Source organism: Salminus brasiliensis, chromosome 8, assembly GCF_030463535.1.
Source record: "Salminus brasiliensis chromosome 8, fSalBra1.hap2, whole genome shotgun sequence".
NCBI lineage: Eukaryota > Metazoa > Chordata > Actinopteri > Characiformes > Bryconidae > Salminus > Salminus brasiliensis.
In genome coordinates this window covers 13,870,345-13,889,514 of record NC_132885.1, presented here as the reverse complement: position 1 = coordinate 13,889,514, position 19,170 = coordinate 13,870,345, and the positions used below count along the sequence as shown (strand labels likewise).

The 19,170-nt window shown below is 39.7% G+C and overlaps 1 protein-coding gene across 2 annotated transcripts in view; it reads right to left on the bottom strand.

The window, feature by feature from the left end:
- LOC140560961 (inactive dipeptidyl peptidase 10-like) overlaps positions 1 to 19,170 on the bottom strand; it is a 109,685-nt gene that overhangs the window by 37,384 nt on the left and 53,131 nt on the right. For both annotated transcript variants that reach the window (XM_072685702.1, XM_072685703.1), the window contains exons 2-3: positions 7,817 to 7,931; positions 5,914 to 6,009 (exon numbers count right to left, since the gene is read on the bottom strand). In XM_072685702.1, coding sequence (XP_072541803.1) covers positions 5,914 to 6,009; positions 7,817 to 7,931 — 211 coding nt within the window. The remainder of the gene's footprint in view (positions 1 to 5,913; positions 6,010 to 7,816; positions 7,932 to 19,170) is intronic.

Genomic DNA, 19,170 nt, shown 5'->3' with positions numbered 1-19,170 from the left:
CACTTGCATTTGATTTGCAAAGAGCAAATGAAACAACTTCCTGTGTTTGCCTTAATCTAATACAGTTTCTTCATTAAAGTTTCTACAGTAAAGTAAAACTGATCAATCCCAACCTAGATGATAAAGGTTTTTGGTCCTGCCTGTATATTTCAAATGTTAAATAAGCCACTGGATTTAGACACTTTACTACTACTACTCAGTGCTGAAACTGCAATGTTTAAGGGTTTTGGAGATACCACAAAAAAGTTTGTAGGAGAATATTGTTTGAATGAAAATCACAGAATCCACCTAAGGCATCAGTGTGGCTTAATGACCTGATGTTATCTTTAAAATTGGAAAAGTTTAAAACACCATAGGGGGAACTTTTTAAGGGCAATTTAAAAAAAATGGAAATAATCTAAAAACATTAACACTCTCTCTACAAATTAATTTAAATGTATGTGTATGGAAAATTCTACTGGATTTGATGGGCATCCTTTCAACGTTTAAACATTTAAAAAAATGTTTATAATTTTATCAGCATCATGATTTATGTATTTGTTTAACTTTATTATTTTCAGTAGCTTGCACTTGAAAGGCAGTAAGGGTTGAAGTGGGATGGGTGGGAGTCCTATAAAAATACATAGCAAATGATTGATGTAACTGTACTGGAATGTTTTATTCTTGCTGATTAAAAACATATTGGACATCAATTGTTCCCCCTGATATGTACTATGAACGGTACTGAGATTGATCAGACTTCACTTATCTTAACTTCAATATAGTCATTCTTTACATTACAGATTACATTTAACAGGTAAACAGAGATCCCCCCCCAAGGCTGATTATGACAGTATAGATTAAAACTGCATGTATCTAAACTGTCCCTGTAACGTGATGTGGCCCAAGTGTGCTGCTACAACAAAGCAATTTCCTTCCAGGATCAATAAAGTAGAAAAATCTTATATAATCTAAAATAAACTGCAGAAGTAATCCAACATTACTTGGAATAAAGTCTTGTTAAATAAACTGACTTTAAGGCTCAGAATACATTTTTGACCTTCTTAAAGTAAAGCTGTAAAGTTCTCATGTCAGTCTGTTGCGATGGCAATGACATTAAGTGTACTGAAGAACATGTCTCTCTCTCTCTCTCTCTCTCTCTCTCTCTCTCTCTCTCTCTGTTGTTTTGTTTACCTCAGCTGAGTCAAGATACAAGCATACAAACATACACACTCACACAAACACAGACACACCTGGTTACTACTGCTCCGACGCACTGTGCAAGCCGTTCTGCAGAACGTTTGCCATTAAAAGTGTCCAGGATATGCGTTCCTCTATCATACTGATCAGTTATTGATGGAGAATAAAGGATGGCTTTCAAAGCTTTCTGAATGAAAATGTCCTCAGATATGTAGCGCAGGTGCTTCCTCTGGCCTCTCTATAGTTATTATACCTCAGGGTCAAACCCAGGGTTTCTGATTGTGTATACAGATCTATGGAGTTCTTTATGCAGTACATACTGTAGGCTCAGCTCTGTGAGGCTGTGTGTGTGTGTGTGCGTGTGTGTGCATATGTACTCTGTTGTTCTGTGTAACAGGGAAGGAGAGCTATATTGGGTGCAGTGTATGGACTGCTCTGAAGGCCATTAGGGTTGGAGATATTGATGGACAGTTCTGCCTCATCTATCACTGCTTTGTGAAGGTAAACAGGGCACACACACACACGCAAACACACACAACAAAGTGCTTTCCTCCTGACTCGAGCACGCTCCTTTGAAGTGCATAAACATATGTTAAATATGCAGAGCACAGGCCTGCTGGGGCATGCATTAACACACCACATCCACAGTCAACATATTTACAACACATACCTAAACATACCATAAGTAAAGAGCATCCATCTAAACTGCGGGTAATAAATAAACTACATGGACAAAAGTATCGGGACACCTGCTCATTCATTGTTTCTTCTGAAATCAAGGATATTAAAAAAGAGTTTATCCTGCTTTCCTGTTGGAGTAACTGTTTCTACTGTCCTAGGAAGGCTTTCAGCTAGATTTTGGAGCATTGCATTGCAGATCTGATTGCATTCAGAGATAAGAGTGTTAGTATGGTCATTCATTAAATGGGTTTTCTACAAACATTTGGACATATAGTGTACCAATAAAGATAATAGAGAACTGGCACAACCTTATAACACTAATTACATATCAACTATTACAGTACTGCACTGGCATAATATTTGTATACTGTAGTATACAGTTGTATGGGAGGGTTTGAGCACCCTTGGCCAAATGACACATTTTGTTGTTGATGTTTTTACAGAGTAGTAGTAAACACAGTCTCTGCAGCTAATCAAACATAAACACCATTTTCACCAAACCCTAACGTACAGTTATTCTATCTTTCATAACATCAAAAATCATTAATGTGATTTTGCAAATGTTTCAACACCCTAAGGTTCAGAGCTGTTTTGACAAGGTCTGAGACCAAGATTAGCAAATCAAGCCTGAGGCATGTCACCAACTGTAATTAGGAACTGGCAGCTGAATAAAATTTCAGAGCTTTAGAAATTCTCTGATTCTTAAAACCTTGAGCTACCTTGCAGCAACCACACAGCCTATCTATCTCAGTTTATCAATCTAATGATCTGAAAACTACTATATATATATATATATATATATATATATATATATATATATATATATATATATACAGTCAAATCAGAATATTATGACTACCCAGTTTAACTACTTTGTAGTTCTATAATTACAGACTGTAGTTCATCGGATTCTCTATATGCTTTGTTAGCCTCCTTTTACCCTGGTAGAAAGATACATAAATGGACAGATAGCTTTCAGCTCATGGTTTTCTTTCGTTTACAAGAAAGGTATAACGTCTCGTATGCTGGTAAGAAAGGCAAATCAAAACCCTTTTTTGCTGAAGCTGAAGCATAACAGGAGCATAGTTTCTATTCCAGAATACTGATCCAAAACATCTAAAAACCATGGTCTACCCGAAAAGGCACAAACTGAAAGGCCATCACAGTCCACAGGCGTAATCATCACAGGATTTGTGTAAAGACTTTATACAAGCTGTGCATTCAGGACGACCCAAGAGTATCTCAGAACTAGAGGCCTTCTGCAAAGGCAAGTGGGAAAAACTCCAACTACAAGAACCTAAAGATAATTTGCAAGCTTTCTTTTCTGCCAAAGGAAGTGTTACTAAGTACTGACTGTGTAAGGTGCAAAAACCTTTGCAAAGGCCACATTAATTATTTTATTATTTGTTTATGTTATGCAAGACAGAGTAAATGTGCATTTGGATTTGATTTTAATTTTATTTTTAATTCATTTTTAGCGCCATTTAAGAAACACAAGATGAAACCCACTATTAGAAAGTGACCACCCTCATGGACATGATGCCAGCATGACGAAAGTGGCAGTCAATCAGTCCTCCTGACCTGCTGCCAGTCCCACAGCTGTTACATAAGAGCAAGAGATTACATGTTTACTGACAACACTGAGTCCGACTGCCATTACTTAAGAATGTACTTATTAAGTATTTACAGTGTGTGTCTGTGTGTTTGTTTCCATATGCTTCTAAATAAATAATAAAAAACACTCATCTGGTTTATTGTGAGTCTATTTTGTCAAAAATCCGCAATGTTTGGGAAAAAATAATTAACTGCATTTTCTGAAAAGAAAACCTTTCCAACTGTGAATCACTGGAGTTGTGTTGCTGCAAGAGACATTGAATACACCCACAAATTCAGCTACCTCCTTCACACTATGGCCTTTGGTATGCCCAAATGCAATTTTTGCCAATAATTGCCATCTGCTCCGCAAACCTTTTTCCACGAATTGAACGAGACATTCACTGCACTGTACCACCTCTTCTCAATCTATGCAGTGAATTTCTCATTCTATATGGGACAAATGGTCATAGACTGGCGTTACAACTGCCTTAAACGCACAAAGTAACTAAATTTTTTTAGACAGTGTGTATTTAAATATATATTATATTATATTAAATTAATTAAGTTGCATATATGTTTAGCTACAGAAAAAAACAACACAGACAAAATGTGTCATTTGGCCAAGGGTGCTCAAACCTTTCCACTCAACTGTATAATACAGTATATAAATATTATATATATATAAATAATATAATAGGCCCATTCCTCCATCCAGATCTCCTCTAGAGCAGTGATGTTTGGGGGCTGTCAGCAGACAACACGGACTTTCAACTCCCTCCAAAGGTTTTCTATGGGGTTGAGATCTGGAGACTGGCTAGGCCACTGCAGGACCTTGAAATGCTTCTTACGAAGCCACTCCTTTGTTGCCCTGGCAGTGTGCTTGGGATCATTGTCATGCTGAAAGACCCAGCCACGTTTCATCTTCAATGCCCTTGCTGATGGAAGGAGGTTTGCACTCAAAATCTCACAATACATGGCTCGATTCATTCTTTCATGTACACGGACCAGTCATCCTAGTCCCTTTTCAGAGAAACAGCCCAAAGCATGATGTTGCCACCCCCATGCTTCACAGTTGGTACGGTGTTCTTTGGATGCAACTCAGCATTCACTCTCCTCCAAACACAACGAGTTGTGTTTGTACCAAACAGTTCTACTTTGGTTTCATCTGACCATGAGACATTCTCCCAATACTCTTCCTGAACATCCAAATGCTCTCTAGCAAACTTCAGACTTGTCTGGATATGTACTGGCTTAAGCAGGGGAACACGTCTGGCACTGCAAGATCTGAGTCCCTGGCGGCGTAGTGTGTTACTGACGGTAGCCTTTGTAGCGTTGGTCCCAGCTTTCAGCAGGTCATTCACTAGATCCCCCCGTGTGGTTCTGGGATTTTTGCTCACCGTTCTTGTGATCATTTTGACCCCACAGGCTGAGATCTTGCATGAAGCCCCTGATCGAGGGAGATTAGCAGTGGTCTTGTAGGTCTCCCATTTTCTGATTATTGCTCCCACAGTAGATTTCTTCACACCAAGCTGCTTGCCTATTGCAGACTCCCAGCCTGGTGCAGGTCTACAATTTTGTTTCTGGTGTCCTTCGACAGCTCTTTGGTCTTCACCATAGTGGAGTTTGGAGTGGGACTGTTTGAGGTTGTGGGCAGGTGTCTTATACTGTTAACGAGTTCAAACAGGTGCCATTAATACAGGTAATGAGTGGAGGACAGAGAAGCCTCTTAAAGAAGAAGTTACAGGTCTGTGACAGCCAGAAATCTTGCTTGTTTGTAGGTGACCAAATACTTATTTTCCACCATTATTTGCAAATAAATTCTTTAAAAAATCAGACAATGTGATTTTCAGAATTTCTTTTTTCTCATTTTGTCTCTCATAGTTGAGGTCTACCTATGATGTCAATTACAAGCCTCTCTCATCTTTTTAAGAGGGAAAACTTGCACAATTGGTGACTGTCTAAATACTTTTTTCCTCACTGTATCTATTGCTACACTATATGCACAAAAGTGCACGCCTCTTCTAATTAATTCAGCTACTTTAAGTTGCACCCATTGCTGACACAGATGTACAGCAAATGTACACACAGTTTGTCTAGTCCCTGTAAAGAAGGACTGCCAATAAGACTCTCTGGAGCAGATAAATCTAAAGGCACCATGTGTGTGGGCTAGAGGGATATAAAGCCCATATAGAGCAGTGATACCGTGTTCTCTAGAATGATGGTGCTCCATTCGATACTTTTGGTTTTGATACCTGCCATCTCTAGTCCTCACAGCCAGAAAAGGTAAAAACAAGTGTGTGGGTGCATGTCTGTATGCTTGTGTGTGGGAAGGACAGATCGAGCGAGAGAAACAGAGTGAGAGAGAGACTGAGAGAGAGAAGGAGTGAGATGGAGAGAAACGGTTCAGCATGGCAGCAGCATCATTAATGAAGAATGGTTCTCTGTAGATTGTCTTACCGTTGATCCAACGGGCCTCAGGATCGTGTACATGGAAATCAGGACCAAACAGATCCTCCACTGTCAACTTAGTGTCACTGCCAGCCAGAGTGTCCGCTGTCAACACACACACAGACACACACACAAATACACACATTACCAAGACATTAGAAAGAAGACACTGACTTTCTCTCAAGGTCAAATCTATCATTGTCTGCAGAGGTCAACCCTGAGCTGAACACAAGAGGAGTCACGCACTCACCTTACTCACACTCACACACACACACTCTCTCTCACACACACAAACAACACAGACACAACTTCATGAGGAATTTATCAGCAGTTCAAGGATCCTCTAAAACTGATCTGGGTAGTTTGGAGTTCAAGACTGACGATGTCAAGCTACCAGACTTAACTTATTAACTGATTAACGCATGATCATGACTTCACTTGTGTTAACAAATTTCCATGTTCTTATTACATACAGTATAAATTGTATTAATTATTTGTATTATATATATACATATATAATTAGTATCAAATTATGAAAGCAAGTTGAATATGTTATAATTAAATGTAGACTAATATAATTCAAAGTGTATAATTACACAATTTGTAATAAGGTTCAGAATTGGTTCAAGATTAGTTTAGAGTTAAGCGACGCACAAATGGGATATATTTCCTATGCAAGAATTTGGCGTAACTTTGTAATGAGTTTTAAATGTAAATTACTGAGCAAGCTAATTTCTGTACAATGTGTTAAAGATAAGAACTGAAATGTTAAAATTAAAATTAAAATGCACCGCCTACATATACGATTTTATTGTTAAGTTTATTGGTCTACTGAGTCTTTCATATCAAGATCTTTTTTGTCAGACATATGTCTCATATTTCCAAAATAGAAACTTTACAAAACCTGCCAGATTCACATGATGTAGGGATGTCCCAATCAGATTTTTTGGCCCCAAATCGAATCTCTTTATGCTGAGTATCGGCCAATTCTGATCCAATCTTTGTGTTTAAGTGTATTAAGAAAAATACAGCCCAATAGTATAAATAGGATGAGTTGCTAATTAATACTGCTGTAAAATCACTGTATTTTTAGTAACAATTTCTATAATGAGACATTCTGGACTGATTGATTTAGTTTAGTTGAGACTTTTCTTAAAATCACTGTTTTATGGTGTGTTTAATTTCATATAATCCAGTCTGACTCTCCTCCCTGACCAATCAGCTCCCAGCTCCTTTAAAACACTGCTGTCAATTCACTTTGTGTGTATGTGTTTAGTGCTACACACTCTGGGCTGATATCTATAGTTGTGTATCGACTACTGGTGTGTAATAACTGGTTTATAGTGGGTGTGTATTAGCATTAGTGTTTGCCTCCACTCGATTCTGAAAGAGCTCTTTAGTGCCTTGTTCTCCCGCTGCACAGTTCTCCCGCTGGTGAAACAGAGCGTTTCAGTGATGGTTTCATAAATGTTCAGATATTATGGTCTGTTTTCATGTTCCACTGCAGACTCCAAAATCGTTTATTTACCTTCCGAGAACGTCCTCACTGCTGCCGGCTGGGCAATAATGTCTGTTAATGTTAAATAATAGCCGATACTTGATTCATTAAAATATACCTGGAGGTGATCCCGATGCACTAAATCGGTGCACTAAATCGGATCAGGACATCCCTAACATTTTGTCAAAGAGGGAAAACAGAGGTTTTTGTGTCTGATTGTGTATGTAGTATGCAATCATTTGTAATCATCTTTTCATTTATACATTTAGGATGCAGCTACTAAATGTAGTGGAACCCACAGCATATACTGTATAGATTCCACTATAAAAAGAGCAGCATAACTGTACTGGTTGTACAGTTTATCTTCAGATCAGAAAAAAGTGTGTGTGTGTGTTTGCATGTGCTTTTGTGTACCTGGTGTGAGAAGGATCACTGACATTGTGATGAGTGAGCAGACCAGCAGAATGACCAGCAGAGCGATGGCTATCCCCTTCCAGTTTCTCTGAGGAGGACTCACCCCACCCAGGTCCTATAGAGAGAGAAAGAGAGAGAGAGAGAGAGAGAGAGAGAGAGAGAGAGTGAGAGAGAGTGAGAGTGAGTGAGTTAGCGCTTGCTGATTTATTCACATACAGACTAAACCTAAACCAAACACTTTATAGTTTACATGCCACACTAATGAATGCACTTCTAATAGTAGTCTCCTTTTTCCGACATATATGGTAGTGAGTGGTTTGGGATGCAGCCAAAACGTTTTATTATACCACCAGAACATTAGGTCACATTTATATATATTTAGCATACATGTAATACAATTTTCCAAGACAAACTGAATCTAATCATCCCCAGGCAAACAAATGAAATGGTTTTGCCCTTTAGGTTTAAAAATTAAACAAGTAAAAAGCACTTTCAGGATCATTTTGTTGTTTCCTGTAGGTCAGTCGCATTTTTCTTCATTTTTTTATACAAGGCCAGGACAAGCATATCTGCAGCTGGTTTCATTGTTTCATCGTTTCATGTGAGTGGACAGTTATCAAAGCGTTTCACTGCTAGCTGCACTGTGTATAATTTTGTATGTCACAGATATAACTTTGAACTTTGAAGCTGAAAGGTACTTCAGTAAGTAAAGTACTGAAAGGTCTGGTTGTGAAATCTCCTCTTTCAGTCTGCCTGTGCATGTGAGCATTCTCTGTGCTCCACGTGCCCCAGCACATTACTAAACTCCAGTTGTGTATTATTCATCAGGCTGCCTTTGTTAGTGCCATCAAGAAATGTGATTCATATCACAGAGAGATTCACAGAGTGACTGTATAATAATGAATAAACGGTAATAAATAAAAAGTATGGCATTAACGTGCCAGGAGCTTCCAGTGTCGTGTCAGACACTCAGACAAGCATACACAGATGCATACACAAGTGTACTTCAGTCTCTGATCCACTGTATGCCTCTCGCACTGAGGATATCTGTGTTCCGTCTGGGCTGAGGAGGGCCATACACAGCTGAACTTTTTGTCTCTAACTTCTCACACCATGGGGATGAGTAATACTAGGGCTGCATGACATAGATATCACATGCAGGTCACTGGTGGCTCAGCGGTTGGAGCACAGAACTATGGACAGGGTTGTGGGTTTGACACCCAGGCGTGGCAAGCTGCCACAGTTGGGCCCTTGAGCAAGGCCCTTAACCCTCTCCACTCTGGGATGTTTGGTCATTATCCACTGTGTGTGTTTGCTCACTAGTCTGTGTTCAGAGCACAGATGGGTTAAAGGCGGAGGCTAAATTCCATTTGTGTCCAACACAAATCTGTCTATCTGTCTGGATACACTGAGCAATCGCAATAAGTGTACAACCTTAACTGGTATCTTGGTGACTAATAAAGCACTGTAAATATACCAAAATATACTGTAAGATAACTATTATCCTGTATATTCCCAGTACATTCCCAATACTAGACAGCTACAAATATATTAACAGCAAATATGCATTTAAGGCATTTAGCAGCCGCTCTAATCCAGAGCAAAACTTGCATACTCAGCAAATTTATTTGCTAGTTTCTATAGGCTACAATCCAAAAGATACCTCAGGCTTAGATGTTGTTAAATATATAAGACAGTATGGGTACCTTGATACACAGAACTCAACATACACAACACTTTTCCTGAAGGCCCAACAAATCAAGTAAGACATGAGCACAGTCGTAAGCCTTAATAAGCACAACATAAGTGCTGATTTAAGAACTCCTGGTCTGGATGCTTGTCTTCTCGAAGAATTGTGGGTTAAACAGAGCCGTATTTGAAGCTTGAAGGGCTATTGGTACAGATCGAGTTTTGACCATTGCCATCGAGTACGAAAGAATCTGAAAGGATGCAGGCAGAGACACGAAGCCAGTCAAAGGAATACGTAACTGGTATCTCAAAGCTTCACCATATGGACACAAGTATTGGGACAACTGCTCATTCGTTGTTTCTTACAAAATCAAGGGTATTAAAAGGGGTTTATCCTGCTTTTGTTGGAGTAACTATCTCTACCGTCTAGGGAAGGTTTTCTATTGGAATGATGTCAATAGGTACATGCGTATCTGCTCCAGAGAGTCCTATTCTATTGGAAAAACTTGGTAAAACATTTGACAATTTTTACATTTTTAAAGCAAATTACAGCAGCTGTAAATACATTAAATACATTAAATACATTAAACCAAACCGCTGTGATGAAGAAACTTGCCTCATGCTCATCCAGGCTCACCCTATACAGTACAATAAAATATATAGATTTCATCAGAGGGCATTTGCATAATGCAGCGTTTAACAATGTCAATACTGAAAGGGCCAATGTCACATAACATTTTCCAGTCAATACACTGTGTAGCCCTAAAACAAAACCGTACACGACCAACACAGCTCCAGCTGCTCTCACACTCCAACCTCATCTCACTCCTCTGACCTCATCCTGCAAGCTGACTGCCGAGAACACACCTCTGAGTGTGTGTGTGTATATAAATATATGTGTATAAGGAGGAGAGTGTGTCCTTGCAGAATCACACACTGATTGTAAATGGCTGAACGCTGTCATGCGTGCTGCTCCTTCTTCTGGCCCTCCATTTCCTGCTCAGCTGCAAAAGCTGATGGAGGTTCATTTATAATGTGAGTTATGAGAAGCAAGAAAGAAGGAGGGGCAGATCAGCAGTGCAAGACACACACACACCTACGCAGACTCTCCTCAATGCTCACACCAAAAGTCAGGGATCCAATACGATTTACAGTCCAAACAGACAAAAGAGCTATAAAACTAACGTTACACCCACCCACACCCAGACACCCCCAGTCTCTTTTTCTCTCACACTCTCTCTCTCTCTCTCTCTCTCTCTCTTGTTTGATTTTCTGTCAGTGCTGCACTACATCTTCCAAATGTGCTTTTTTCTCTCTCCGGGCAGCGCTGTGTTATTGTGCAGGAGAAAGAGCCGTATACACACCAGGCATAGTGTGTGTGTGTAAGAGAGAGACTTTATCAGTGGCAAATGGGGACATAGTGAAATAATAAGTTCATAGTAAATAAACCTTAATGTTGTAAGGAAGTGATTCTAGATCCTTCCCCTGTTTTCTGTTCTATCCTGGTTATATGAGCAACTCCAGTACCTTACATCTTTGTCTACTTATTTTTTTGATTCTCTATCTCTATAAAAATATCATCGATAGGTGTTGTGATGAATTCACCGTAAACTGGCAGAGAAAACAGAATTATGTTTAGAATTTTTTTTCTCTGTAGGATTTAAATTGGGCAGGACTAAAATTTGTCCCATCTGACGTCAGAACAGCCAAAGAACCAATCTGAGTTAGTTACCTACTCGATTCCACTAATGAAGTTTGCAAGCTTACAAATTCACTTTCTGCGGATTAATACATTTTGCCTGTTGTGAGTCCCCCACAACTATTGTATGGCATACCTCTTTTTTCCCCACAGGCTTTATCACCCTTAATTCCTCTAGTTCATCTAACCTGCTTCCCCCAGCACACAATGAATCTCTAACACACAACAACACTCGTGTCAGTAAGTTTGCTGATCATACTAGCCACTCACTTGCATGCTTGACCTCCATGTGCTAGTTTAAGCTCTGCATGCTATATAAAAAAATAATAATAACAACAATAATAATTAAAAAAACACCTGAAGATCTGAGGACAGAGTACAACACTGCTATCTAGCACCCAGCGTTTAAACACAGTCTTCCACCAATCTTTTTTAACCCAAACATTTAATAAAAAATCTGCACTGTGTGTTTGAGAATTGATACTGTACTATAAAACCTAATATTGCGATACTCAAGTGTATCAATATCGATTTTTTTTGTATTTTCTTAATAAAATGTGTTACTTTGACACCGTTCTTGTCAAAAGACAAAAGGGGGGCAAAACTAATTGGACGAATAAACAAACATCTGACCTAAAGTTAAAACTGTCCCCAGTTCCTACAGTCTCTAGTTTATTGGGGTTTTTTTTTGTTTTGTTTTAAGCCCAAAGTCCCAACCCGTAAACATCCCTAGACATGGGACATTATCTTCCCTCTGCCAGGCCTGTTATATAGCCTTGTTTATTTCCTGCTTGTTTGGAGGGATTTTTGCATTCATTCTTGTAAACGGTAAGAGAAAAGCATGCTGACTGAGATTGAGGTCAATTGCCAGTAAAGAATTCCACTTTTCTAACCCAATACAGCTCTGCAGTTCTGCAATTTGGACGTTTCAGGTCATAAAGCAATGTAACCTTGTTCCACTTGTAGTAATACATGTCCATTCCCATTACATGTCACTGTTTTTTTACTTCATATTTATACTGGTCACTGTGGTAGAGTTTTAGCTTTATTTAATCTGAACATCACACTGTGTCCTGCACAGTCTACAGTGTACCTAAGAACTGATATTGACACACCTAGTACTTTGGCTATAGGTTTGGTTGATTAGCTGCATTCTATTCCACAGAGTCCATAAACTATACTCTATCTATACACAGTGAACACGGGATGTGGGTTAGAGGAACAGCAGTTAGTTCCATGATGCAACGTCGTTATCAAACAAGACACAAGTTCCCTTCCTGCTGAACATTTTTACCTCCAATGGTTTGGAGTTGCTCTGGAAAATAGATAAATACCTTAAATACACACACACACACCCTTTATATAAACTTTATAGCCCACTCCATGTTCACTCTTGAAATACTCAAGCGATTAGAATGCATCTAATGCATAAAAAGGTTGTAGTTTCTAGATGATCCACTGAATACAAACATACGTGCACCCTAATTAAAACAACCTCTCTGCACTATATATATATATATATATATATATATATATATATATATATATATATATAGGTCTGTTTGTGATGTAGCAGTTGCATGGAGCGATTGTTACACTCAGGTCTTTTTTTTCCTTTCATTCTGTTGCACATTAAAATGTGATACTGGAGTCCATTGTTCTGAGGTTGACTTACTTAAAGGTTTCTGCTATTGACACTTAACTCCATATTAGCCTTCCACGCCTCACACTAATAGAACTCTGCTCTCTACTCACACACCAGAGTGATGTCAGAGTGTGTGGCCCATCTCAAGGTTTTGCCTCATGGCTTTCATGACAAAATGTTTACAAACCATACTGGTTTTATCCACATGCTCTGTTCATGTGACAGACAGCTACTCAGTCTGTATATTTTCACTGCAGCTCTGCGTCCAGATTGAGGAAATTATTACTGTAAAATGTAACAGCAGCAATTAAACTGTATCCACACTGATTAAACTTTGGCAATTAATCTGCAGTTCACATGCACCCTGAAGTCAAGTCAAGTCAAGTGGATTTTTATTCTACATACAGAGTACACAATGAAATAAAACAACGTTCCTCCAGGACCATGGTGCAACATAGACACAGTGCATACAGAACACAAGTGCAACACAGTACAAGTGCAGAGAGACAATACAACACAATACAGACAGAGAATAATAAATAAATTAGGGGTAGTGTGCAAATTATGCAGTGTGCAATAAATATCCAGTGAACCATTCCTAGTCAGTGTGAGCAGCATAACGTGCTTGTGAATTTTAGTCGACTAAATCAATTAGTCGTTCCACCCCCACTGTACACAAGCATTTGTTGATAAGCTATATAGTATATAAATAATACATAGTGCAGTAGCGGCGTTCTGGCCCAGTGGTGCATCACAACAACTTTTTCTTTTTTCTTTTTCTTTTAAGAAAGAAATTGCTTCATACTGTTGCTTTAAGTGCTAACAGTCCTCAAGATATGTTCAGAAAGGCACATTGTTGTTTTTCACAACAAATATTGTCATATGCTTGCGGCATTTCAAGCATGCAAATTCAAACCACCATTTTTAATTTATAGTACACAACCCACCCAATTTACATGTAAATACCCTCCAAGATTTAGCATTTTAACCTCATAGTCAGGTTTCATTTCAAATTAAGTGTGCTGCACTAGAGTCAGAGACTTATATACACACGCACATGTACATATATCTGACTGTATTTGACTGTGTGCTTGCAAAAAGCAGAACCCAGTGAGTGATGTAAGTGGAAAGTGAACAGCACTCCAAATAAAAGTGCCTCTTCACCATAACATGGTATTATTGAGTTAATTTAGATGCAGTAACACATTCCATCATTTAATGAAGTGTAATTTAATATAATCTAACATCCCCGTACTGACGCACATGAAAACAGCGTTTTGAGCGGCTGAGCTCTGAATGTGTATAATTGGTCTGTAACGTGGTTATCTTTCAAAATAGAAAGTTCTGTGTATTTTATTCTTATTGTTTATAGGACAGTTAATTGCACTAGAATCTGATGATGATGATAATGTATGCACAGTCTCTGCTGCTCACATATCTTTAAATGAATTCTGGCTGTAGGACTGCTGCGGCACTGACCTTCCTCTTTAATTGGATATACTGTTGGATTCATGTGGACTGGATTACCTCGTACGGCTGCAGAAAACAAACCCACCCCAAATCCCACTGTCTCTTGGGTTTGTCATCGAGTGACTAGGCGAGTGACTCTGCATGTAGATTTTGTGAAATTGTGTGTGTGCGCATGTCTTTGTGTGTGTGTGTGTCTGTGTGGTTTAATAAGCACCCTATTTTTAGCCGGCAAGATTCAGTGTGTCCGCTTGTTCGACCTTGCTGTGCGCGCGGTCGGACAGGCGGGCGTACGAACAGATTAGTGCCAAAACGCAGGATTAATCTCTCGTTAGTGCCGTTCCAACATGCCATTGTTACTATCTCATCAAATCTTAATCCTCAGAGCTAATTATACAGCCTTTCAGAGCACAAATACGGGGAGAGGTGCTGATTCACAGCTAACAGCGATTTTTACTTAAAAGCAGAACAGAGCAGACTCCATGACACCGGTGCACTCCCGCCTGCTACACAATGTGAATACTGCCTGCTTTTGTTCTAAAGCCTTAAAGAAAGCTGTAACGCACCTCCTCCTGCTCCCAGCAGGGCATGTGCCAGGGTGTCTAAGGTTGAGAAGTAAGGATATTTTCTACTACATTTAGGGAAGTCTGGGAAAAGACTGTGTGTGCGTGTGGGACCCCCTCCCTTTCCCATTTCTGCTACAGAAAAATGAAAAAGATGATGCAGGAGCGTTGTAGAACATGCTTAAAGCAATAACTCTGCAAAACATGGTTTTTATTTCTTTTTTTTCTTTTTTTTTTGCCAATTTTCTCCTCTGTTCACTGCATGTGAAATCTTTTCAACTACAGCTATCATATACAGTCGCTGCATAGCTCAACACGCTTGGAGGAGACCACCAACTGCCCAGTTCTGTTACTTTAACTAACAGACATCTGTGTTGGCTAACAGCATGCAGGCCAGATTTCCACAAATGTCTTTCTCTTTAGTCCACATATAATTAAAGCAACATTATGCAAGAATTGGTACTTCTTGCTCCCCCCCCCCCCCCCCCCACAGTCATGAAGCGTAATTCGAACTTTCAGCCACCAATAAAGGACAAGCTTTACACATTTGCACATTGTTGGACAAGCTGAGAGATACAGATTTGTTTAAAAGTGAAAGTGATAATTGTACACTAATATGACTTGGGTTTTTGCAAGCAGTGCCATGCCCCGCCTCACCAAAGTTACAGTTAGCAGCTGAAGCTGCTATTTGAAGGTAAAAATGCTACATAGCGTTGCTTTAATTAGCAAAGGCATGTTTGGTGGTATACATCTGCTGCCATTGAACAGCAGCCTGCAATTTCTGCATTCAATTCATCTGTGGCAGTGAACAAAAACATACACACACACATATGACTACGAGCAGAGAGTACACACACCTTGAGCAGTAAGCACACACACCCAGGGAGCAATTAGATGCCTTGCTCAAGGGCACCTCAGCCATGAATGCTGAGGGGAAGAACGTCCTGCTCTTTCCCTCCCCCTGCCCCCACTTCCTGCTGGTCCAGGGGACTGAACAGCGACCTTCCAGTCCAAAGCCAGTTACTCTAACCTTTAGGCCATGACTGCCCCCTTTTTTTAACCATTATTATTATTATTATTATTATTTAGTAGTAATAGTAGTAGTAGTAATATTTAATATTATTAAAGAAATAATTATATATAAATTAAAAAAAAGAATTTTAATAATAAATAATAATTTACTTCTAAACAAATCAGTGTGGTGTGAGGCAAGGTTATGATGCTTGGAGATCGGCTCTGTATAGTTATCAGATGTTTTTCAGCCCAAATAACTATCTACACAAAAAAATAACAGTGCAGACCAAAGTAAGGCTAAAGGAATCATGTTCAAAGTGATGGTTAGCGCTGTTAGATTAGCAGCCCTGTTCAGTTGTGGAAGATGTGGGATTCCTACCCCCACTTCGGGGAAACACAGTGCAGTTCTGCACAGGAATTCAGGGCAGTGAGTGCTCAGAGTTTAACAATGTTTTAAATGTGCTTGATTCCAAAAAGCAAAGTGCCTTTCATCTTGAGACAATGCATGCAACATTACAGAAGCCCTGCATGACGATGCATTACCAAGACTGCCTGGAAAGGTGGTAATGTGGCATCCAGCCCTGCCCTCGATCAGCATCAGATATAAACTGATCTTGCTGAAAGACGATCCGTACCAATGATGACGATGTCATTCAGAATATTAATTTCTAAGCATCCATTAATACATGGACAAAAGTATTGAGACACCTGCTCAAATATATTATTATTCTGAAAGCAAGGGTACTAAAATAGTTTATCCTGCTTTTGTTGGTGTAACTGTCTCTACTGTCCAGGGGAGGATTTCTACAAGATGTTAAAGCAGTGCTTTAATGCTGGGGGGCTTAATACTCCTCTAGCCCACACCTGGCATTAGGCATGGTGCCAATATGTTTATGTTTGCCTGCTTCGGTGAGTCCTATTCTATTAACAGCCCTTTGTTACAGGGACTAGACAAGCTGTGTGTGTGTGTGTGTGTGCACATTTGTGTGTGCATCTGTCAGCAATGGGTGCAACTTAAAGTAGCGAAATACATTTATTAGAAGGGGTGTTCAAAACCATTTGGAAATATAGTGTAGCTTTGCTTTATATGGGGGCAGTACAGAACACTGGGTTACTAATGACAGGGTTACGGTTCGATATCTGGGTCCAAGGCCCTTAACCCTCCTTGCTCCCTGGTAGCTGCTCCAGGCACTGTCCACTATGTGTGTTTGCTCAATAGTTTGTGTGTGTTCACTGTACAGATGGGTTAAAAACAGAAGTGGAATTCTGTCTGTTTCCAATACAAATGGTGATGATGGTGGTCTTTGCCTTTATTTGGAATGAGGGGAAAATGTTTACATTTGCCAAGTAATCATTTCAACCCTTTGTAATTCTCAATCAAAAATATGTCAAGCAGAAAAAGACCACTGTCTGTGTAGTCTGCAGACCCAGGCCAGTTAGTGGTTTGCTCCTTGCCAAAAGAGACGGACCACTTTGCCCGCAGCAGATTGCGGACATAAAGCAACTTTGCCTCATGAAGCACCCAGCTGCTCACAAGCGCACGCCTTGGGACGTCTAAATCTCTGGATTGATATGCTTCTCTCGTACAGCCTATGATTTCCAGCCCACACAAAAGAATGCCATAATACCCATCACGAGGGGGTAGACGAGCACATATCTCCTAGACAAGCAGGCCTTCCAGAAGTGTAGTCTAGTGCCTGATCTGAACAGACTCGACCAGTCCCAGCCAAATCCTGAGCAGAGGACAGCTTTAGCAAAGCCATTTTGACTGGGAATCTGCTTAATGACTTTATGATCGCACTAAGACATGGTTTTAAACTCACAAAAACAAACTTTTTTAAGACAACTTACAAAACACTAAATTGTGCTACAGCTCCCAAACTCTGGAACTCTGCCAGTCTTTTCGTCTGCTGTATTCTTTCAACCTTTAAAACTCTTGCAGCTTGCAAGAAACCTTCCTCTTTACTGCACATGATTCTCTCGATGCTCACTGTGGTATAAGTTTCTTTCTCCACTTTTCACTAATTCCTAACGCAGAGTGTCATTGGGTTTGTGAATGCTGCTCGATAAACTGAACTTATTGTTTCTATTAAGAGCGTATAGTGTAAAGAGAGTATAGCTACTGGCGGGGCCTACACCCTACAGCAAGAAACAGTCCTGACGCAGCTCCACAGGCTGCCATAAACTACACCAACAGTCACAGCATCAGCTGCTCTGCTTTCAAATACACAGTGGCTTTCTTTCACAAGGTCCACTAGCGAAACGCCACGGTCTGCCCTTTCACAAGTCCAGGTTTCACATGTCTATTATGGTTTGGTGAAGTCTGTTGGTGCTGAACATGTAAACATGCATTCAGTATGAATGGTATACATACCCAACACACACACTTTATATCCAAATGTTTGTGGACATGCCTTCTAATAAATGCATTCAGCTACTTTAAGTTGCAACCATTGTTGACACAGATGTGCAAATGCATGCCTTATGCCATGGTGTGGTCCCGCCTCCCAAAACATTTGCCTTCCCTGGACTGTAGAGATAGTAACTCAGACAAAAGCAGGATGAACTTTTAATAACCTTGATTTTGTAATAAACAATGAATGAGTAGGTGTCCCTATACTTTTGTCCATATAGCAGGACTTAACAAATGTGAGGGTACAGGTGCATGGTGCTAGTAATACAGCGATAAAGTCTTTGTCAAGGTGTTTTCTGGCACACCTTAGTCTTGGCCGGATGTTTTTCTGACAGCAAGGGTTTCCTCCTTGCACACTCCTATCAAACTCGTGTAGTCGCTTGCTGATGGTGGATGCTGCACTTACAACTGTGGCAAGAGCTACCTGTAGATTCTGTTATTACATTTTAAGATTATTGGGGGATTCTTTATAAATCTTGTGGTCTGCTCTTGGGCTGAACTTGCTATGACAGCCTGACTGGACAGATGTTTTAATGGTTCTCCACTTATTATTTATTTTGCAGACAGTGGAACGGCTGATTCCTAATGGTTCTGAGATCTTTTTAAATATATTTCCGGACTCTGCTTCTACAATCTTCTTTCTGAAATCCTCAGAGAGCTCCCTGGATTCAGTATGGTAATACCCTCACTTCAACAATCAAGGGCAAAGTCTAAGGTTTAAATAAGACAGGCTCCTCCACAATCCTCTCTAACCATGTTCTAATGACCTGCAGCTGAGGTGCTGCACCGGATTTTAATGTATTAATACATTTTGAGTATTAATAAATGTGCAGATGTTTTAACTTTTGTTCTTTCAAGAAAGCT